Below are 23,876 nucleotides of genomic sequence, written 5' to 3' on the forward strand. Positions count from 1 at the left end.
GAAAAGGGAATGACAGAGGCAGGGGTAGAAATGGAAAGAGAAAAGCAGACAAAAGAAAAAAAAAAACATTTGCAGCCTGCCCTGCCCCCTCATCGATCCCTGGGGAGAAAGGGATTATGGAAATGTATAAATGCAAGAGAGAGAGAGGGAGACTGACAGACAGCGAGGAGGAAGAGGAGGAGGAGAGAGGGAGAGCAAATAAGAGAGGGAGGGAGACAGCGCGATGCTATTGGTTGACCGTTAGAACATCAAGCGTGATAGAAATATTTCTCTTGCAGTCCAAGAAACAGAGGAAGGCAGAGACAGTAGACTCAGGAAACACAATCAGGTCTGTTTTCAAAACCTCTGGAAGAGATAAAAAAGACTTTAGAAAGAAGGAAGGGCAAATAGGGAGGAGGTAGACAACAGAAAGGTGGACTAATTAACTTATGACTTCTTGGAGATCTCTAAATCAGAATAAATGCGGCTCAACATGTAGATGTTCTGCACGTCTCCCCCTTTTTTTCCTCTTTCATAATTAACCCTGCAGAGACAAATCTCAGTGTTTTTGTAGAAATCTGGGGGATGCGTTTGAGAGAAAGATGCAGAGCAGGGAATTGTGACATGGTGCCGACCCAAATTGACAGAGACGAGGACAGAGTGGACTGTTCAGTGGCAGACACGTCTCCAACCAGACACAGGTATTCTCTACTCGATATTAAGCTCGGGCGAGATGTCGATCCATGCTAACTCAAACTGTCATCAGTGTTTTGCTCTGATCTTGTATTTGTAAGTCCTCGTGGATGTGTGGTGTTGGTGTTGTGATGCTAAACAGTTGTTTCATTTGAAACCTGCCTAAGTGATTTATACTTATCATTTTATACTTTAATTAGCATTTGCTTTGACAGAAATTAACTGTCTAACGTGCAAAGCAATACGTCGTATCAGAACAATGTGATGATTTCTCTAAAATAATTCAGTAATAAAGTAAGTAACATACCAAGACACTGTCTGTAAATTATGACTCACAGATAATCTGCAAACTGGCTGTTTACAAATGTGTTAAATGTGGTTTTAAATATGCGTCACTAATGGTGTTTTTGATTTAGAGCAACAGATGAGCTGAAAGCCATAAGACAAACTACTGAACTATCACAAGCCATAACCATCTTAGATGATAATCCTCCTCGCTGTCGTTTAAACGCCGTGCTGTGCTCAGTATCGACAAGAATCCTGTGCTTCTGTTGTCGGCGTGTCACTCAGACACTTTGTGGCTTACTGTGAGGAAGAAAGAGAGAGAGAGAGAGAGAGAGAGAGAGAGAGAGAGAGAGAGAGAGAGGAAAAAAAATGTGTAGGCTTTTTCTAAAGAGAAACTACATGGAGGAGGAGGAGGAGGAGACAGACATCTTGCCTGTCAGAGACTGAGCATCAGGCCAACGACACACAACTGTGGCTGTGAACAGACATTAAAGTGCTTCCTCAATCAAAGCGAGACAGGTCCTGCTGTCAGGTATTCAAAACGAGACAAAGAGTGGAAGCAGTGAAGCCATGCTGATTATTGATTGTTACTAAAACTGAGTGCTCTACCTTCCTGGAGGACGCCCGCCTCAGAGGGGAGGGGGGGGACAGACAATAACCTCCACTAAAAGAAGGAGGGAGAGCAATAGCCAGAGAGAGGCAGAGAGCAAAGGGAGAACTTCCCTTTCTCTGTGTCGACCCATCTCGTCGTCAGGCTGGCTGGCTCAGCCATGGCGTTCACCTTTGCGGCCTTCTGCTACATGCTCACCCTGGTGCTGTGCGCCGCTCTCATCTTCTTTGTCATATGGCAGGTGAGTGGCAACCGTGCACACTGGAGCCACAGCACACACACAAACTCCAAATAGGGCACATGAACGTCCACGGCCCACGCAGGCAGACAAACGCAGCCCGCCTACACACAACACCGACAGGAACACAGCATACACACACCTCGCTCAGGTACTCCAGAGGTAATGACATGCATAAAATGTGTCGGCTGAATATCACTGTAATTGTACCTATATGTGACTGACATTTTCAATTGCCTCTTAAAAGCCACCAAATGGCACATTGTTCCCACACAGCGAGCTGCAAAGACATAATTAGTTGAAACAGACCACAGAGTTACAAAAGACTGAAAAACAAAAGATGTTAAAGGGACTGTTCATCCCAAAATCAAAAATATATATTTATCCTCTTACCTGTAGTGCTATTTATCAATTTAGATTGTTTTGTGTGAGTTCCTGAGTGTTTGAGATATCCACCTTCTCGCCAATATAATGGAACTAATGTCACTCGGCTTGTGGTGCTCAAAGCCCCAAAAAAATACATTGGAAAAACTCAACACCAACATCTCTTTCCAACACATTCTCACTCCCAACTTGTCAAATATCGACACTTGGTCAGAAAAACAACTGACTTTTGGTGTCACATGGGACACAAACAGCAGACTCACTGGAGTAAGTCTAAAATTTGTCTCATCCATTTCCCCTCTTGCCCGCCTAATGCTTACTTTCTTCCCCGGAGTGTCAACAAATGGCACCGCCCGGGTCATTTCACACTGCCGCTAAAGGTTGCCTCGGTGTGTCAGTGTCTGACACCAACGGGCCACTGACCAAGCTTCATTGTTTGACGAGTCAGGAGTGAGACCCAACTGCTCTTTCCAGAAATCATGACCTCAAGGTAATCCACAGACCTTGTTGTGAGCAGTTTCATGTAGGAACTATTTTCTTTCTCCCGAACTACACCCACAAACCGTATCACCGCTCAGAAGGAAGCGTGCATGGAACATGTACGAGAGGCTTGTGCTCGTGACAGCATGAGTGTAACCATTAATGACGTCATGCTCGGCTAGCTCAGTGGTGCTAGGTGAGCTAGCAGTAGATGCCAGGCTTTTCTCCTACAAATTATGTTTGCATGTTTCTGAATTACGTGACCTAATCCCTGCCTGGATTATGTAGACAACGTTTCCTTTGGGTAATGAAACACTACATTCATGTACCATGTCGGCTTCATGAGGAAGATGTTGGGAAGGATGGTGAACGTACAAAGTGCAGGAACTTGACACCAGAACCCTGGGTTTGTGTGCAGACTCTCGTCTTAGGTTTAGGCAACAAAAGCACTTTTGCTGGGTCTCAAATCGCGTACTTCTGTACTTACACTTAATATTTTGAGTGCATAAGTGCGTTCACACTGAGAAGTATGGAAAAATGCAGTGCACTATGAGTACCGGGATGGTGCACTCAAAACGGTCAAAAAGTTGAGTGTGGAAGTATGGACATTTCTCACCCTCAACGATCGCCATCTTGGCCACGTAGCGGAAGGGGAGGGGCCATTTTTCAAACTGGAAATGGCAGCCGAGGACTGTGAACGTCGCTGCATTGTACAAATGTAAGTTATACGTGTTTTTTGCAGTAAGCACCACTATACTTGATGTAATGATTTGGTACCGCAAATGATAACGCAAATGCTAAAGCTAGTTTGCTAACTAGCTAATTTGCAGTCGTCATTTCCGATGAGTGCAACGGCTGTGTTTGGTTTGAGACAACACTACCCTGTCAAAATTCACGCACTACGCCAATAAGTACATAGTGCACATAGTATACTACATGGAAGTGCACTAACGGTACCGGAAGTATGTGATTTGAGACACAGGGTTGGTGATCAGATTTATATGATGTTAACAAGGGGCTTTTTGGAGTAATGGTCTCCCCATCTTTAAATTACTTATTTTGTGCTAGAGATTGTCTACCTGTTATTGCTGTCTTGTTGTATGTTCGTAGTCTGCACAATTGTTTTGTTGCAGAGTAAATAAATCTGGAAAGATTGTGATTTCAGTTTAATATTAATAATAAAGGTTATAAAAAAAAATAATGCTGGCATCACTACAAGTGGATAGTAAATTGCAAGATAGAATATTTGGTTGGAAAACAACTGAAATAGGTTGCAAGTGAACATTTTGCTGATTCTTTTAGCTTGCCAGGCACATTATTTAGCGACATTTCCTCATTATGTTAATGCAAATGTAAAGCACTCTGCATTGCATTTCCCTCAAAATGTATTTGCTGTTCCTCACTAGTTATATATAAATGTACTTTGTAGGAGGCAGCGCTGTGGATGCAAGCTTCCCTCTGATATGGCTGATGGGTGTAGCTCAGACAGAAAATAGTTCCCACATGAAACCGCTCAGAGCAAAGTCTGTGGATTATCTTTATTAACTGGGTCATGATTTCTGGAAAGAGACATTGCTGTTGAGTTTTTTTTCTTTACGCTTTGAGTACCAAAAGCTGAGTGCCATCTAGTTCCATTATATTAGAGAGAAGGCAGACATCTCTACAGCCGATATCTCCAACACTCAGCAACTCACACCAGAACGATCTAGATTAATTAATAGCACTACAGGTGAGAGGGAAAATAGGTATTTTTGATTTTGGGGGTGAACTGTCCCTTTAAGTCTTAATTTATTTGTGCATATTTCATCTGTTTCCACACACTGACCTGCTTACATACCAGTATATCACTAGTGTAATTAACTGGAGCCCGTCTGACCCTGACACATTAAACAAGAGCGGCTCCATCTCCGGCTCACAGTAAAACAACCTATGATCCCAGAGACAATAAACAGTTCCTCAAACAAGGCGCTCAGGCTTCAGCAAACTGCACAAAATGAGTACAGAGACACAGCAAAACACACTGATCATAAATTTCACCACCAGACTGTTGTGAATCCGTCTGCCTGCAGCGTTTGGAGAGGACACTGACACACTCGGATCACTGGTTACACAAGAGCAGACTCAACAAACACTGAGGCTTTGATCTCTCACCTTTAACATTCGATCCATGGAGGCAGGAATTATATGAAATACATAACACATCATTACGAACATAAGACTTGAAATGACTAACGTACCAATTGACTAAGTGGGTGAGACTACATATGAGTCAGTCAGTGTGTCTGTGTGTGAAAGAGACGGGGGGGAAGCGTGTGTCTGGCTCACCATTCAGCCATGTGACTGAAACGCTTATCAAACTATGATTAGGTTCACCCCTTCCCCCAGTCTGCCTCTACCCATGGGTACGGCACCCCAATTCTACGTGGCTCTCGACCAATCAGAGCGTTTGTTCGATGCTATAGTAACCATGGAGCCCGCTGAGGGGCTCACCATGTCGCCATGGAAACTGCATCTGTTTACAACGGAGCTAAGTGTGAAGGAAGATGAGGGAGAGCTGTATAGACTCGTATGGGGGCAATAACCACCAGCACTGTTTCTATTCTGAACAGATAGTGTTTTCATGTAATCAGTCATTGTTGACGCAAATCAGATGCTCACTTATCTGCAAATAATGTCTGTGTTTTATTGCTTTTCAATGAGCCATCAACGATAAGCTGAGCTGCTTAAAAGCTGAACTGATGATAAGCATAGCAGGTGGCCTTTACACCGAGAGTTATTAGTATTTTTATAGAGCTATTAATCAGGGAGCTGGTGAGAAAAAAATATCACTCATACTCATACTGCTTCTCACAGGGAGCAGATAGAGAGCTATTAGGGAATCCGAACAATGACAGAAAACACAATTTCATATTCTGATGTCTTACTCATGGGTGTAGATTTCAGGGGGTGTTTGTCCCCACCAGTAAAAACATGAAAGCAGGAGAGGACTTTTTCTTTGACAAATTAAAAACATTTACACCATAAATTGATGCACAAATCAGTGCATAAAAAAATCACCAGAACAGAGAAAATTAAGTGTTTAAGCTCACAATTTTCTGGCAGAGGACCCTCAAATTGCACAATATTGAAAAAACAACAACTATGGCCTTGGTTTTACTGAAAAGGACAAGGAACAAAATCGTGCAAGATCTTCTGCAGACTTCCAGCAGACCATAATTCTCAAACTCAACAAAGCTTTAAGTCTTGCATTTGAAATATGACAAACTTTTGCCAAGCATAATTTTGAATGTTATGTAATCCTGCCAGATTATGAATAAATAAATGCCTAATTTTGCCATTAGAAATTAGTTTCCTTGACAGCTGTCGATGTCTCAGAGGGTATTCTGTAAATTCTAATGTGAACTTTATTATCAGGCTGAATTAAAATAGACTGGTATAATATTTTAGAGGAGATTGGGGGAAAAAACAAGAGAAACAAGGGTAAAATTCAAACCAACACTGTGTGACAAACAGGGCTGGAACAATATCTGATTATTACAAAGCAAGGCAAGGAAGCTTTATTTGTAAAGCACATTTCATACACCAGGGCAAGTCAAAGTGCTTTACAGAGCAATAAAATATAATATATAAAACATAATAAGTAATACAGATTTACAATAAAAGCGTAAAGAGAAAAAAAAAAAGTAAAAGAAATTACTAAATTATTTACATTTTTAAAAAATTACAATAAAATAGCAACAGTGCAGACAAAAGGTGAAAAGATAAAAAAGATTATTTAAAATGTAACTGATTTAAAGTCGAGTTTAGGAATAAGTTTGCAGTCATTACAGGGTGGAGTAGGCAGTGTAAAAAATCTATGTTTTTAGCTTTGACTTAAAAGATGTCAGAGTCGGGCTTGGGACGTTATTCTAGGTTTGTGCTGCATGATAACAAATACTACATGATTAACACACCCAAAAGAGTTCATGCTAATGATATTATCGCAATATCTAGAGAAAATATGAAAATAAATAAAAACATGCTATCAGTCAAATTCATCCTTACTGTTTTTTATTTTGTCTCCTATTTGACAAATGAATTAAACTCAAAATACAAGTATAGGGAGGTGGAAAGAGAGTCTGTAACCATAACTGTACACAATCATACAAAATGAGCAATTACACTTATTAGATAATGAAAAAGCAACCAGATGGCATTGGGTAAAGGAGATAAGGTGAGAACTGAAAGACACTGAAATCATTTAAAGGTCCAGTGTGTAGGATTTATGGGGATGTACGGGCTGAAATGGATTAATATATATAATAAGTACATTTTCTTTTGTGTATAATTACCCGAAAATAAGAATCATTGTGTTTTTGTTACCTTGGAATAACCAATATATATCTATGCCATGTTTCTACAGTGGCCCACAACGGACAAACCAAACACTGGCTGTAGAGAGTGTCCCATTTGTGTTTTTGCATTTTCATTAGCAGCCCCTCCACGACAAGACTGTGGAAATTGAAACTGCTCTATTGATTGATTCTACCAGTTTAAATCACCGGGTGCATTTGTTTGGGAGAGGAAGAGACCTCTGTGGATAATTTGGCTCCTGGTAAAAACCTCCTGAACAACTGGATCTGAAGTTATCACAGAAAATAGCACGTAATAGCAGGTTGTAGGCTAGCAGGGTGTCTCCGATGTGCCAAACAGCTTTGGAGAAACACTGATTTGTAATGTGAAAATGCTTTATTCAGTGGTTTTACCGGTTTAAATTACCTGGTCTGTTTGTTTTGAAGAGGAGGAGACCTCTGTGAATAATTCAGCTCCCGCTAAAAACCTCCTGAACAATAAACACCGAAGGAAATCTAACCAGGGGAAGTTCAGCTGGTTGCAATCTGCAGCCTCACCACTAGATGCCACTAAATCCCCCTAAATCTTACACAATGTTCCTTTAAGAGGCACTAGATTATTTACAGGATATTATCCTAAAGGTATTGTTGACATGATATCAATATGTCATAGTTATTGTTGATACCAATACTGCACAACACCACTAGTGGCAATACAGGGAGAATTTAAATCAGAATTTTATCTCCTTCAATAGTAAGAAACTACACAGTGACACATGTAGGAGCTCATACACAGCGTAAAGGGAATGAGCAAGGCTCCAAGTAATTATACATACACACATTCACCATTTAATCACCATGTGTGCTCGAGCAAAGGGAACGATGTGGCTGCAGCTGTACAAGATGTAGTGGGTGTGCAGCACAGCAAACTGTTCTAGGAGAGTTACAACAGCATTGTACGACAGGCTGAGACAAGACCATTTCTTGTGTAGTGTGTAGTGTTAAAGAGATACCAACTATGTCTTTATCTGATATATTACAGTACATTCATTAGTGCTGTAAAGGTAACTAATTGGAAGCAAACTCACGTGTCTGTTATTTTTCAGATCATTGCGTTTGATGAGCTTCGCACAGACTTCAAAAACCCCATTGATCAGAGCAATCCCACCAGAGCGGTAAGAACCCTGCTGTTTCACTTCTTTCAAGGATGATCAAACCCTTGTGTGCACGCAGAAATCCCTTCTGTACAGTTCCAAGAGGAACCTTCAATGCGCTGCACATAGATACTGAGAACAAATTGAGGATTTCACATCAAAAATGTTGTATATGACCTTGAATGTATCAGTCAATATTACAGTTTTCCAAAACAGTGTTTAAAGAACGATTTTCCAGGAGAAACCCTGTAGAAGATTGTCATTTATGCCTGTAATCATAGTGGAAAAACCCAATCCTCAACACATTCTCACTCCATCCTCGTCACATATTGACGTTTGGTCATGTACTTTCCACCTCACATATGACGTGAATGGTACCCTGGGTGCATTGGTTGTTGACATTCTTGACACTGTGTCAAGTTCTGCCTGTTACATGCATTGTCTTCTTTCAAAATACACTTCCATTTTCACAGGAATTTTAACGTTTACATACAGTCTCTTTCAAAATCAACGCACTACTTCGGTGCAACACTGCAAATTGACTTTTTTTTTTCCCTCAACAACAAAAGCACGTAGTTAGGTTTAGGAAAAAAGAATACGGTTTGGCTTGACGAACTTATGGGACACAAACACCGCTCTCTTGGGTGAAAGTCAGTGTTTGCTGGACACAACCACCACTCCTCCCCCCAGTCGGACTTTTGCCACGTATCATGTCAACGTTAATGGACTGCTTTTTTCATTGGTTTCTGACACTGCAAGTGCAAGTCCGCCCAAGCGCCAGATTTCGACGACTTCGGAGTGAGACCGGGCTCATTTTTCACAAGAAACCCTGCAGTGCGTTGTCATTCATGCCCGTAATCATGCTGGAAAAACTCAATCCTCAGAAAAACGTGTTGGCATTGTGCATTTCTGCATACCACGAATAAATGACACTTGCATGTTATGAAGTAACGAACAAATTTAAACGTCACGTTTCAAAAATGCTGTGGTTAACATGTGTTTTATGCAGAAAAAACACTTGGTTATTGTTAGGAACAGATCATGTTTTGGATAAAAGTAGCTGGGTTTAGGGGCACAACCCCTGCTGGAAAAGCAGCAACGTGTTGGTGAAAAACAACCCGCAGGAAATACAGCTGCAGGTCCCTAAAAAAAACACCCACGTTTGGGGGCTGAAAAGTCACTGGAAACTCACTAAAAACAGCCAGTTGTGTTGTTTGTTGATGTCAAACAGTAATTTGCAGCTTGGCAGGCGTCTTGCCTCACGACGTATCCGACATAACGTATCCATGGTTTGCAGAAACCTCTGAGGCCAACATTTCCTTTTGTCAGCTGGGCTGGGAAAAGCAACCCTAATTATATGTAAATGAAAGTTCTGTGATTTTGGAACAAAATCCTTCAAATGTTTTATTCAGCTGCATTTAGTCAACATCAAATATTTGTACTTCTTTGAAAACACTTCCTACTAATCCAGGCCTCCAGGTGATTCCAACAGCAGCACCCAGGCAGCGTTTGCCTTGAAAGCTCATTTGTATGCAGATTGAAGCAATCAACCTTCTGCAAAGACAGCGCCTCGTTGGCCTAATCAATTAAAGAGATGGATGCAAATGAAGCCGCTGCTTGTACAATGAGATACTGTGCTGTCACCACAATAAAAGCCCAGATACAAGATTTCACCTCACTGTAAAAAACAAACAACTCATTCACTTAAGTCACATCTGAAAATCTGTCTTGCTCTTTTGCAGAAACATAAAATAACATAATTAAAAACGACTGCCGTTATTCATTTGGCGAGTTAACAGCAGCTGTGAATTTCTTTTTTCACAAGTTAGCGAATGTTCTAGCAATCATGTGAACCTGCATCTGAACTGCAAAGTGAGAGTGATGAGGAGTGGGAGAGGAAGCTGTGAAACCAGACTGTGGGAGTGTGGAGGCACGCCAGCTACAGCGGGGTGGACACAATAACTGCAACACCTGTAAAATATAATGCAAATGAAAACAATTGCTCCAAACAAAACAAAAAAAAATAACCTGATGTGAATAATCAGTTCAAAGTGGATGTTATTTTTTACCCTGCAGACAAAAATGGAGAGCTGCTTTCTCAGACAAGGTATCAACAAATATTGAATATTACAAGCCTCCTGGCTGCAGCATTTGTATCAAGTCTGCTGTATTAAATTGTATTACACTGGACAGGTGTTTCTTTCCAACCTGTAACTGACAACCTAAATGTGTCAACGTGTCAGATGTGTTCAGAAAGAACAAGATCTGCCAGGATGTGTTGCTGCCAGTCTCTCGCAAAATCAATAAACTGCACAAACAGAAAAAGACACACTGTACGAGGCAACGGCCTTGGAAAATAAACAGCAATTATTTCTGATGTTAGCAGAGAGCAATGCAGGTTCGCTCAGCTGCAGTTGTCTGCAAAGCCACAAAGGCGGTCAATATTTGACGGTGAAAGAGTAATTACCAAAGAACATAAAGGAAGAGACTAAAACATTTTTCCACATCAGGTGCAGGTGTCACATCGCCACAGTGGGAAACACTGTGACAAAAAAGAGCAGTGCTGTGTGAAATGGCCACAGTATTATGCCTCTCTCTTTGTAATAGCAAATTATAAAAGTTGATGTCTTGACATTTCCTTCATTTCAAGCCGTCTCTTACAGGGTTGGGACAAAATATTAATACGGGAATATCTTGTATTACTTCCCCTTGCAATATGTTACTGATACATTAGTGCCAAATATCATTTTTATTAAAACATGCAGGCGCTCTAAACGGATTCCCCTGCCAATTGGGCTTACCAGAGTCACACCTCCATGACTTCACATGGTAGCGCTTATCAAATCGAGTGCTCCTTCAGTGAAGTTTCTCTGTAGGCCAACACAGACGTTAGCATCGCCCTGGGTCCCTCGTCAGAAAGCCTGTGGGATTTTTCAGTTGGATTTTTGGATTACTGCAATAATAATCTCTGTGGTAAATAAAGGTTTATGATACTTACAGCAAGATACAGCAAGACTTGTTAAGTAAGATAATCATCACAAATGAAGACACCTTCATGATTATTGAAGCCTAACTAATGCTAGGCTATCAACAAACTACACCGCGGTTGCATGACTTAACGACGCCCCCACAACGAGGCTGTAAGGCTGATTTCGGCATACACTGCTGCATTATCCATCCACAAAACAAAATTTGAATGTTAAGCCTACACAAATGCCCCACACTGTCAAAACGACATAAAAACTTTATGTTCACTTGACACAAAAACTCCTCCCTTGTGAGTTTGACATAAATTTTTACGTTAAAGGGATAGTGCACCCATAAATGAAAATTCAGCCATTATCTACTCACCCTCATGCCGAGGGAGGCTCAAGTGAAGTTTTAGAGTCCTCACATCCCTTGCAGAGATCCGAGGGGAGAGGGGGTAGCAACACAACTCCACCTAATGGAGGCTTACGGCGCCCCTGATTCAAAAATCCAAAAACACATAATTAAAACCACAAAATATCTCCATATGGGCACAAGTGCACACACGTGAGCGTGGTGCACAAAGAGGCAGTCAGAGCTACAGGCTACAATGAGGCTAAAAACAGAGTTCAAATGACATTTTTCCAAACAACTTTTTATGTCGGGGCTTCAGGACACTTGGATCACTACGGACGAGCAGTATGGAGATATTTTGTGGTTTCAATTATGTGTTTTTGGACGTTTGAATCAGGGGCGCCGTAAGCCTCCATTAGGTGGAGTTGTGCTGCTACCCCCTCCCCCCTTGGATGTGAGGACTCTAAAACTTCACCTGAGCCTCCATCGGCATATGGGTGAGTAGATAATGGCTGAATTTTCATTTTTGGGTGCACTGTCCCTTTAAGTCACGACAACAATTTATAAAGTCGATTTCGCTTTAGGCTAATAAACAACACTATCACATTGTGGCATGTTGGAGCTAAATAGGTGGAGTTTCCCAGCATGCCGAAGAAAACTGTGTTTAAATGTGTTCTAAATGACTCATGTTATCCATTACACACTGATTTATGTCTAAGTTTTTCACAATGACTCTAATGGGTTACAGTTAATGTTGTGGTAAAAGCTATTTTGCACCATGAGTTAAGTCATATACACAGTTAGTAACCTCGTGCTTGTGTAGATATTGGTGTCTAACACAAAGCTCTGCTGTGGTGACATAAAGAGCATTTCTTGATTTTGAATCTGTCTCTTTGCTGTATCACTGCAATTAAGAAATGTAAACTTGCCACAATATGTTCTTAAGTTATGTTAAACTAACATAAAATTCCTGTCAGACGAGTGTCATGTGACACATTTATTTTGTGTCTGGTGGTCTCAAAACCTTTATGTCACTGTTTACCACAGACTTCATCACAGGCATCTAACATCAAAAATCTCATTGATTTCAAGACAAGGGAACCAGCAGTGGTGAAATGCTAACTCATTTCCAGGTTTTAGGGCTCAATCCTTGGGCACTCTGTGAGTGAAGGTAAAGTGAAAATGGCGGACAGGGCAGAGTCGGACAGCAGAGGAAACAAATCAGAAAGGCACCTTCATCTTTCAAGTCAAAAGATGAATAAACAAAATCAGTAAAGACTATGGGATTCGCAAGACAGAGATACATTTTTTTATCCTCCTGCATTTTGTTTTGCAATGCTTTCATTTTGTCTTGTCTTATAAATGCAGTGCACCGCTGTACTGTACAGCTGTGCATTCAGTGTCGCCAATTTTCTCGCTGTTTAGCAACTTTTCAGACCCACTTGTGGCTTTATTGTAAAAATAATGATGGCATCACCCAAATTTCAGTAAATGCATGATATTTTTAAAGACGTGAGTAATCATTTTAAATAATTGTGATCTCAAAATTGACCAAAACAATCATCTCAATTGACAAATATGTGAACGTGACACCACGCTGCAGTGAATATATACTGTACATACTTCCTGATTTCACGCTTTTTTTCCTTCTTCTTCATTTACACACACATTGTAATGTATCATAGATAACTATTTTCCAATGTATCATTTATCGTGGAATCACTGTATCGTGATACAATCGTTATCGTGGGCAACATATCAAGATAGAATTGTATCGTGATTCCCGCTCCAATTCTTTAATGAAAGGGCTGTAGAAAATATTACAAGGTTGTTTGTTAGTGAAATCAATATTTTATTCTTATTTGCTACTTGATGAGATTATTAATCACACTACACACTCGACAACACTCTTTACCCTGCATTTCTTTTATTGGTTCTGTACGTTCTGAAATGGCCCCGCTGCCTTTGATGAACGTCTTCAGTTGTGTTTCCCTTGTTGGAACAATTAAAAATTCATAGTGAAGTGGATGACCTGACACTAATTAGGGCATCTCAGGGAGGCTCCAGGCTGTAAAATCAGCAGAGCACAGTTACTGCAGGACAACAATTTATGAGTGCAATTACAATCCATAAAACGTGCAGCAGCTTAGCTGGCAGGTCCGGCAGTGTCCTCTTTACATTTTAAAGCTCAGCATCACAGAAGGATGTGGTGCACAAAGCAAGCAAAAAGAACCAAAAAACCAACAACTGTAAATAGATAGAGAGGGTGGGGAGCCAGTGGCTGGCTTGGAGGCTGGATGTTGTAGATTCAGGGCAAAATCCAGTTTCAGGTCACCGGGGGAGTTTGCAGTTATGTCCACAGATTCATAAAAATGTGGAGGCTGTGCTTCTGGCTAAAGGGAATCACAGGAGCATCAATACTGGAAGCCATCTTCCTGTAACTAAGACAGATGCTTCAATATGTCATAAAATGAGCCTGCGAGTCTTTCCAGCTGAGGCTTCGTTAAATACAAAGGAAACAAACAGTGGTATGGTTTGCACATGCTGCTTATCTACTTGATGTATTTTTGTTCCAAAAAATAAATGAAGCAAAACAAATGAACAATTGGTCTCTTAATTACCTGACTATTAGTACGTGTGTGCACCTGCTCTCCTAGCCTGCTGGTGTTAATCTGCGTGGATGAATAAAAACAAAACATCTCATTTACGGTGAAAAACAAAACATCTCATTTACGGTGCTAGCTAATCAATGCACACCCAAAAAAACATCACCATTAGAGGCCAGTAGCTGCTGGCGACCAGAAGATGGATGGCTTTCATTTGTAAAACTGATCAGTGAACCCTCTCATGGCTCACTGGAGACTCATAACGGTTAGCTTTGGTGCAAAATGTCAGCACCAAACATGACTGTCCTTATTGCTTCAAATGTGGCTGTCATTACTGATGAACGGTTTCCATCAGTTCGGTTTTCTCAGCTAATCATTATTTCTTTTTCATGCTCGGTTGCATTTAAATCTTTGTTTTTAAAATATAATGGAAATCAAGTTAAAGGTTTGAAACAGAAAACAAAATTGGTTATTCAGTCAAATATTATTCACTTATTCATATTTGTTAAGTTTTTTTCTTTTTTAATGGGTTGTAGGCTACAGAAGCATCTTTTAACCTATCATATAAATTTAAGCATGAATCTCTACATGTTTGAAAGCACTCAGCAGGTCTAGAGTTGTTATTTTATTGATGTTTCACCCACAGACTTTATAAAATAACAGACGTAGCCTCCATGAGGTCACCCATTTGTTTTAGGATGGCATTTTCACTGTAGCCATCTGGGTTTGTTGAAGCAAGAAGCAACCCGACGGAAAGCCGCTCAGCCTTGCAGCCAGTTTCTCCCAGTGGCCACTCATGGTATTGCCATGAAAAAATACAAAAAACATTGGCCTAAACAAGGTCAATTATCACTCTTTCTGTTATGAATTTTTCATCCACGGAAATGTTATATTTGTAAAACTTTCCTGGAGCCATGAAAAGCGATTTAAAAGCACATTACGTCAAAGTCTATGATGTAAAGTCTATGAGCCGAGCCAGAACTTGCAGGTGGGGCCAGCAGGAGAGACTTTGCTGCCCATATTCAGTGGGCCGTGTACCACAGAAGTAAACCTGGAAGCTATAAACTTTTTTGGCATATGCGCTAGGCAAGCAGCTTCATTGGAATGAATAGGCACCATCTTGGTGAGGTGACTCCGTGGATGAGCGAGGGTTGGATCTGACTCAGAAACCAAGGACACTATGCACATCCACCTATACCTGCAACCTAATGCTAGCACTAGCTTGCTAGCTTAGTTGTTAGCAAAATGCTACTTTCATGAACTGAAAATGCAACGTGAAGGGTCCAAATTCTAAGATAAAAACATGGAGAACACCCAAAAACAAGTTCACAGCTATTTAAAATGTACACAGTGCCACGGATACGCATTGCTACACCTCTATCCTGATTTACAGGCCGCCGTGGTAGCAACTTGTCAATCATAAGTACCTATGAGCTAAAACATACTCTGCTTTATGTTCTATTTTACTTTAAATGGGACCATGATTTACAAAATGAACATCATGCTGTACCAAAAGAAGACTTAAAACTAACAATTGACACCATGAACTCATTCGGAGAATGTTTACTGGGGTAAAAATTCAAGTGAGAAATATTTATTGTCTTCCATACAATCTGACTTATTCCACAATGGCTATGTCCACTTCCTTTATACAGTTATGGTGTCACCAAAATGTCTAAAAGTTTGTCAGCTGAAACAGAATTCTCTGAAACCTATATCATCCTTTAGATTTATTTTCATGGACAGGATGAATAAATATTCAGACTGTTAATCAGACTTTCTTTATATCCACAGAGAGAGAGGATCCTCAACATTGAAAGAATCTGCAACCTGCTCCGCAGAGTGAGTAATAGTTGTTTCTACCTGCTGATGGTGGATGACTAAAACAGAAGGGCTTCAGACAAGCATGACCGTTTGTCTCTCTACTCATTGTGAGGACCATGACGCACACTGATTCATTTCACATGTAGCCCATCCTCACAACCCACCACCCACCACCACTGCTCCGCAGTGCAGACACACAGAGATGGAGGACAGCTATACAGTCAGAGAGAGTGCTCAGTGTCCCTGAAATTAAATGTGACATGCTGTGGAGGCCATTTTGAACATGTTACACAGCATCAGGTACGACAGAGACTTCAAGTACGCTCAAGTTATTACATCACTAAATATGATACCACAGGGGCCATAAATTATCAGCATGCTACTGTACCACTGGGGCCCATATATTTATGCAGAGTAGTAATACCTTTCAAGGTTAGCTCGGGGATCACTATTTGAACCGTAATGTATTTTATATCTGTGAAAAGATGAATGTTTTTATGACTGAATGAACAGTTAGTCTGTTAAAATGGCTCTCATAGGAACACAGTCTGTTAGGTTCAAAAGGAGGAAAATGGTTATTGGAGGTGAATGTGCATTTAGCTCCTGGTTCACAGATGTTTGCTATTGACTTATATATTGATTTTATTGATTCATTCTTTCACACAGTGGCGCACTGCAAGGACTTAAAGTGCCACTAACACATAACCACTCTACCACTATGTAATTGGAGAAGAATTTAGCTGACACATTTGTTTGATATTTTGCTGCGGTACAAATATAATTTCAATGACCTTTGACTGTTGCAGAGGGAGACAACATGCAGGGAGGTACAAATTTCCTTATGTAGCTAAAACCAACGTGGAGTAGCAACAAAGGCTCTGTCAACATTACATCAAATACAAGATGAGAAGATTCTGAACATATCAGTATATTTTCCTTTGATGTCCTGATCTAAAACCCTAGTTCAGGGGTCAGCAACCTTTACTATTAAAAGAGCAATTACTGGCCAGAATAAGTAAACAAAATCTGTCTGGAGCCACAAAACATTTGAATCAAGGTAACAGCCCATTAAGTCTAAATTAGCCCATCAACATTACGAATAGGTCTAAATGAGCATCCATTGGTAGGATTTACTTCAAGGTGCCTACTCTGCAGTGGGATGTTGATAATTATTTAGTACTTTAACTTTGCAGCATTGGCGGTGAAAGCAAATTAATCTGTCCGCACATTATTTAAATCCTCTATTTTCCTCAAAGACTTTTCCTTTTTGGATTCAGAATCCATAGCTGGCCTTGCTAGAGCGACTCCGGGCCACTGCTACTGAAGTTCAGCAAAATCTAGAGGAAAAGGCACCAGGTCATAGACGTAGGACACACATTTTAGTTGATGAAACGTTAACACATTTTTTTAGTCCAATGTATAGGCTGCACATTTTTACAATTGTAAGAAGCAATAACCACTTTAGGCCTACAACAATGAAAAATGAAAATCTGAATGTTGAGGAGGGTCTAAAGAGCCATATGCAGCCCCGGAGCCACAGGTTGCCTACCCCTGCCCTAGTCTCTTGTGGACTTTGAACTAGCACAGCAGATGTCTCCGTTCGTAAAGTAGATATCAGACAAAGCAGCATGGACAAAAAGTCACAAACAGATAGTTGGTCATTGTTGCTGTTTCTGGTGCATGCTCATTACACAAAGTAACAATGGGCATGTGCAAATCATGGGGATGCAACCCAGTCACCAAAGATAAATTATAGCAAGGTATGTTTTGGCAATCCATGGATATGTTACTTTTTTACATTATCATGTAGTGGATATGTTGAATGTTAAGTCCCAACAACACTGCGGTTGACATGTGGTCAGGTTTAGGCACAAAAACCACTTATGGTTGGGAAAGGGTAATATTTTGGCTTAAAAATCCCAGTTTTGGGGACACTACCACACCAGGAAATATGGTTTCTCATCACACTGTCTTGGCAGAAAATGCAGTTATCCCCTATGGAAAAACACCCACATTTGTTGCTTAAAGAGCCGCTGGAAAAACAGTCACAGATCACTAAAAACCTTCCATGTTCAGTGCCTAAAAAGCTGCTTGTGAAACAGCGAAGGTTTGCTACAAAACACCCGAATTTTGTGTCCAAAAGTCATCTGATAAAAAAGCGACGGGTCCTTTACATACAATCGGTTTTGTTGTCCGTTAGGCTGCAACGGTAGTCTGCAGCTCGGCAGGTGTCTTGCCATGGTGACACACCATCCACCATGACAAAGTCAGCTCATTTACTACGAACGATTATAAGATACATAGGTAACGGGCAACTGTAACACGTTTTGCAGAAACGTACAACACCAACATTTTCTTCTGGTGACTAGGCCGGGAGATCGTTTCCCAAACGCTCCGTTTTACATGTCCACATGGATAGAAAGTGGCCGCAGTTTTGAAAAATCAGCACCTTAGGAGGCGTTTTCAAAACTCCGTTTGCGTGTGGACCAGAGACCAAAATGTAGAGGGAAATATCCATTTTCAAAAATATCTGTATACAGAGTCTAAAAGTTGTTCTTTAAAGCAGTTGTAATCAACATTTTTATGTGCTTTGGCACCAAACAGCAGACAGACAAAGCTAGTTTATGAACATATGGATCATTTAGCCAGATAAACAGCTGGTGGAGATCAAAACCAAAGCTAAAAGAAGAATGAATATCGGACTTACATTTATCAGGTGGTCAGATGGCCGACTTCAAATGAATGCTAATGTTGCTCCATACCAGTTCGCTAACAATTTTGCTACATCCACTTAAAAAGTGATAATACCTGTCACCATGGAGTTCACAGCTTGTTGGTTCAGATGTCTGGAAGCATGTTAGTTATCTGAGCGACCTGAACCATCTGCATCAATTCCTACTAACATCATCTCGCTACATGTGTATGAAGCTATATTTGCACTCGTAACAGCAGCGAGCCATGAGTAACATTAACACCTTCTGTGTGAAAGTGTTTGGTGTGATTTTGGTTTTGTAGATTGTAGTTATAACACAACATGCAACCCATGAGTCTTTCAGTGTTTGTCCAGCAGTTACTTAAGTGTGATTACTGTGATTATATGCAGGCCTGTAACATAACCTCCTGTCTGTTCTGGTTAGTTGGTGGTACCAGAGTACTCCATCCACGGGCTCTTCTGTCTGATGTTCATGTGTGCTGGAGAGTGGGTCACACTTGGCCTAAATATCCCGCTGCTCTTCTACCATCTGTGGAGGTACGGTCCCATAACAGATGTCCGACAAGCTTCTGTTGATCTGGTGCGAGCGTGAGCCAAACCTCTCTGCTTTTTTCAGGTTTTTTCATCGGCCAGCTGATGGGTCAGAGGTCATGTATGATCCTGTCAGCGTGATGAACGCTGACATTCTTAATTACTGCCAGAAGGAGTCCTGGTGTAAGCTGGGTTTTTATCTGCTCTCTTTCTTCTATTATCTCTACAGGTCAGTACGAACTCACAATCTTTTAAGTATGATCTTGCTTGAGGAGGTTTCAGTGACTACGTTTACATGCAAACTAATATCCCACTATTATTACAAATATGACAGTATTGTGAGTTTAATGCAAGTCATGTTAACAGCATAAATTAGGCCAATTCCTGATTAAGACATGAAATATGCCAGTATTATTTTGGTTTTAAGAGCATTATTAACAAGTCTGCCACTGGTGGAAAACTGTGAAAAAATCCTATTTTGAGGCAAAGAAGCAAAACAGTACAAGCAGCTGCAGCCGTTCCCACTTTTTCACATTTGACCTGGCACATTAATTGGAGTGTGCAGGGCTGCATGTAATTGAGAATATCAGTAGAATATTCATTTTCATTAGCCATTTAAACAGCTTAGTAGGAATAAAATTGACAGGCGTGCGCCCGCTATTTGTAATCAACATACTGCCACGCCCCCGTTTCTCTACATAAGGAAACAGGTTAGCCTCCAGGTGGATGATGGAAAAAGCAGTGAAGTTGTTTTTACACACATATTAAGGTCCTAACACACCAGTGTCTGGCCATCAGTGAGCGTCTGTGAATGTCTTGGCAGTCTGAAACACCCGTTCATCACTTTCTTCAAACATGTTATATCAGTCGCGGAGAAGCGTTCTGTCCTGAAGGCACAGACTGCAATATCTTCTAACTAGGTTACATGTGTCATCTCTGCTCAGAGGTAGATCATAATCTTTTATATAACTGGATGACTCATCATCATAATAATAATAATAATAATAATAATAATATTTATGATAATAATAATTTCATGGCACTAAGTATGTTCAGTATGGACATTCCCATACACTGTACTGTAAGCTAGGACTGGGACACTCAGTTTTTAGATTTTAATTACAAGTATTACAACTACAGTTATTACAACTTGTCATTGCACGTAAGTGTTTGAATATTTTCTACATGAAACTGTGCATCTTTTATGTTTTTTATTGTGTAGTTGTTTGGCTTGTAAAAGAGATTATTGATCACAGCGGGACCTACCTGGTAAAATATGGGTGAATATAAAAAAAATATATATATTAAAAAATGATTACGAAGATAATTGATGGGGATGAAAAGGCATCAAACGAGTGCATGCATAACTAAATTAACAGTTTTTGAATATTGTTGTTTATTAAAGCCTTTGTTAATGAATGCAGTTTTAACGTGCTATGCATTTAGTGTAATCATCATCATTTGTGCATGCTAGTGGTACGTGGGTCAGGGTTTGTGAGAGTCAATCCACCCCATCGTAACCGGATGTTATATATATACATAGAATAGAAAGAACTTTTTCATCACCAAAAGGAAATTCAACTGTCCAGCAGCTCAAAAAAGTAAGTTAAAATAAGTGCATAAATAGAAATTAAAAATAAAATTAAAATTAAATTAAAATTGCGATGTGTATGTGACTGATTCAGGAGGTGTTAAACAGTCTTATTGCCGTATATACATACACCGATCAGCCAAAACATTAAAACCACTGACAGGTGAAGTGAATAACTTCAAGATTGATCATCTTGTTACAGTGCATTGTTCTGCTGAGAGACCTTGGATCCTGGTATTCATTTGCATGCTACTTCACGTGCTCCACCCACCCAAACACCGTTGCAGACCAAGTAAACCCCTTCATGGCAATGGCACTGGTCGATAAAGATCCCAATCTGATTGAACATCTGAGGGATGTGCTGGTACCCCAGAGGTACCCCCAATCCATGGCCTCTGGGAGTGTTCTTTGGTACCTGGCATCAGGGCGTTACTTACAGATCTTTTGAGTCCCGTGGGTTGTGAGGTGGGGTACCAGCACATCTTACAGCTGTTTGATCAGATCAGGGTCCAAGGAATTTGGAGGCCAGGGCAATGTCTTGAGCTCTTTATCTCGTTCATCGGACCATTCCTAAGCCATTTTTGTGGTGTTGCATGGCGTATTGTCCTGCTGGGGGGCCACTGTTAGTGAGGAGTGCTATTGCCATGAGGGGGGGTGCTTGGTCTGCACCGGTGTTTAGGTGGCTGGAGTGTCACAGGTGGCAACCACATGAATGTCAGAGCCCAAGGTTTCCCAACAGAACATTGCATTGTAACAACATAACTAAGAGCGCTGCTTTGTCCCTTAATGATCCGCCTGCCCAAAACCCACAATATTTTCTAACAAACTTGCCCAAATCACCTGATCCGCGACTGGCGGACTCACAAGCTCTGTTTGTGCTGCTCAACCCATTAAATTTATCAACGCTTCTTCAGCAAAGTGTAGATTTACTGTAGCAACTCCACCTTGTCGTCCATCCAGACAAATATTCGTGTGGTTGCCATTTTGTTTGTTTGTACATCACCGCTCTGTAGAAGGAAGCGCATGTGCACAGGCACGTGTTGTTTCATTACAAAGTCACACCGCCAACTACTGGCCTGGTGTGTATACTACAGCGTTTTTGGATCCGTGTGCACAGCGACTGTCATCAAATTATTGTCGTCTGAATGCAGAACTTTTTTCAAAAATGAAAATGAGAAACGATTCCGTTTTTGTGTAAACATGGCCTAAGTTGGCAACACTGATCCCAGATTTTCACATATGGACTATTTGTGAATGAGGCCCATTATCTTTTTCAGAAAAGGGCAAAACCCAGAATATTTTGTGCATGTAAACGTAGCCACTGATGCCTTTCAACTTTGTTGTGATGTTGCTAAAGAGCAGCACAATCATTGATTTCTCCCTACTTTTCTGTGTGTTGCCATTGCCTATTTCCCACTGCAGTATGGTCTACGCCTTGGTGAGCTTCTAACAGACAGGACAAACCTGGAGAAATAAAGGGAAGTATCTGTAAGAAAGACACAGAGGAACATACAGAGACATTGACTCTTCCACTCCCCATGTACCCTTCACATCACTGGCTTGGATATTCAACAGTCTAACCTTGGACAAAACAAGAAGACCAATCTGAGTGATAATGTGAATGTAAAGGCCTCCACTCGATTTTATCACTTTCTGCTGTCGGACGACTGGACAAGGTTTTGACATGAAACACAAAGAAGACGCAGCAGGTGTGTTGCCTTTGACCCATTATACGAATTAACAATATATGTCTGAAGGGCTGGAGTTTTCCCGTGCTGCTCTTACTAATCCAGTCGCTCAACTCACTGTGAATCTCCAAACACTTATGGGCTGGAAAACAGAAAAACATGTCTGTATTCTTTGACTTTGAAAATATACTAGAAGGAGGATTGTTTTGGTATCATTCCATGTATTTAAGATAATAGACACCTCTAATATGAAACCAGTGCTTTGATTGTTTAACAGGTACATTAAACTGTAGGAAGCAGGTTAATCTGTACAGGTTTAGACAGGCAGAGACAGCCTGTCAGGGGAATAACAGATTGGTATGTGCATTTTTAACCAGGATGGAGATAAAAGCATAGACCAATACAACATCTGTTTGACGCCAGCCTCTGCCAAACACCAGAATTCAAAAAACAAGGAATTAATCATAAGTTGACTGCTTTGAGTGCTTGTAATGTGCATTCAGAATAAGTATGTCCATAGCTGTAAGGACGTATTTTATGCTACATGCTAGGTTCATGCTTTCCAAAGAGCTTCATGCTCAGACATTTAATGCCAAAAGTTAATATCTGAAAAACCATTGTGCCAAAAAAATCAATTAAAGGTTTGGTGTGTAGGATTTAGGGGGACATATTTGCAGAAATGTAATATTAGTTTTCTTTGGTGTATAATCAGCTGAAAATAAGAATCAAGTTTTTTTTGTTACCTTAGAATGAGAAGTTTTTATCTACATAGGGAGCGGGTCCTCAACCACGAAATCCGCCATGTTTTGGCAGCCCATTCTCACTCCCAACTCGTCAAATACAGCCGCTTTTACAGTGATTTTGGTGTCAGAGACCAAGGCACCGAGGCACCTTTCACGGTGGTATGATACGCAACGCCACACTCCAGTTTTAGAGGCAGTGGGCAACAACCCAATCCGTCTGATACAGCCGTTTTGTCAATGGACAAGGGCGTCAGACACAGACACAGAGAGGCACCCATCGTGGCAGTTTGTAACACCATCAGCAACTACCCCAATGTAAAGAGCAAGAAAGTCATTATAGGGCAGACAGGAGAGGACATGGATGGGTCCAACAAACTCTGGAGTTTCACCCAGGAGACTGCTGTTTGATTCCTGTGTGAATTTTCATGTTCTGGGATGCTGTGTCAAGTTCTGCCTGTTACATGCATAGCGTTCTTTCAAAATACACTTCCACTGTCACTGGAAATTTACAGTTTACATACAATCTCTTTCAAAATAAAAGCACTACGTCGGTACAACATGAATTGACAGTTGGCATGGTTGAGTTTAGGCAACAAAAGCATGTAGTTCGGTTCGGGAAATAAAGAACAGGGTTTGGCTGTATAATCTTACGGGACACAAACACCGCTATCTGGTGTGAAAGTCCATGTTTGTTGGATCCATCCA

At 40.7% G+C, this 23,876-nt stretch overlaps 1 protein-coding gene across 1 annotated transcript; it reads left to right on the forward strand.

The window, feature by feature from the left end:
* The first annotated feature begins 273 nt into the window (after nucleotides 1-273).
* On the forward strand, nucleotides 274-22,323 carry cnih2 (cornichon family AMPA receptor auxiliary protein 2). Its single transcript, XM_033636100.2, has 6 exons — nucleotides 274-1,808; nucleotides 8,107-8,175; nucleotides 15,876-15,923; nucleotides 19,043-19,155; nucleotides 19,235-19,378; nucleotides 22,163-22,323. Exons 1-6 carry the CDS (start codon nucleotides 1,728-1,730, stop codon nucleotides 22,188-22,190), a joined length of 483 nt encoding a protein of 160 aa, XP_033491991.1. The 5' UTR covers nucleotides 274-1,727; the 3' UTR covers nucleotides 22,191-22,323.
* The last annotated feature ends 1,553 nt before the right edge of the window (nucleotides 22,324-23,876 follow it).

This window comes from Epinephelus lanceolatus, chromosome 11, assembly GCF_041903045.1.
Source record: "Epinephelus lanceolatus isolate andai-2023 chromosome 11, ASM4190304v1, whole genome shotgun sequence".
Taxonomy (NCBI): Eukaryota; Metazoa; Chordata; class Actinopteri; order Perciformes; family Serranidae; genus Epinephelus; species Epinephelus lanceolatus.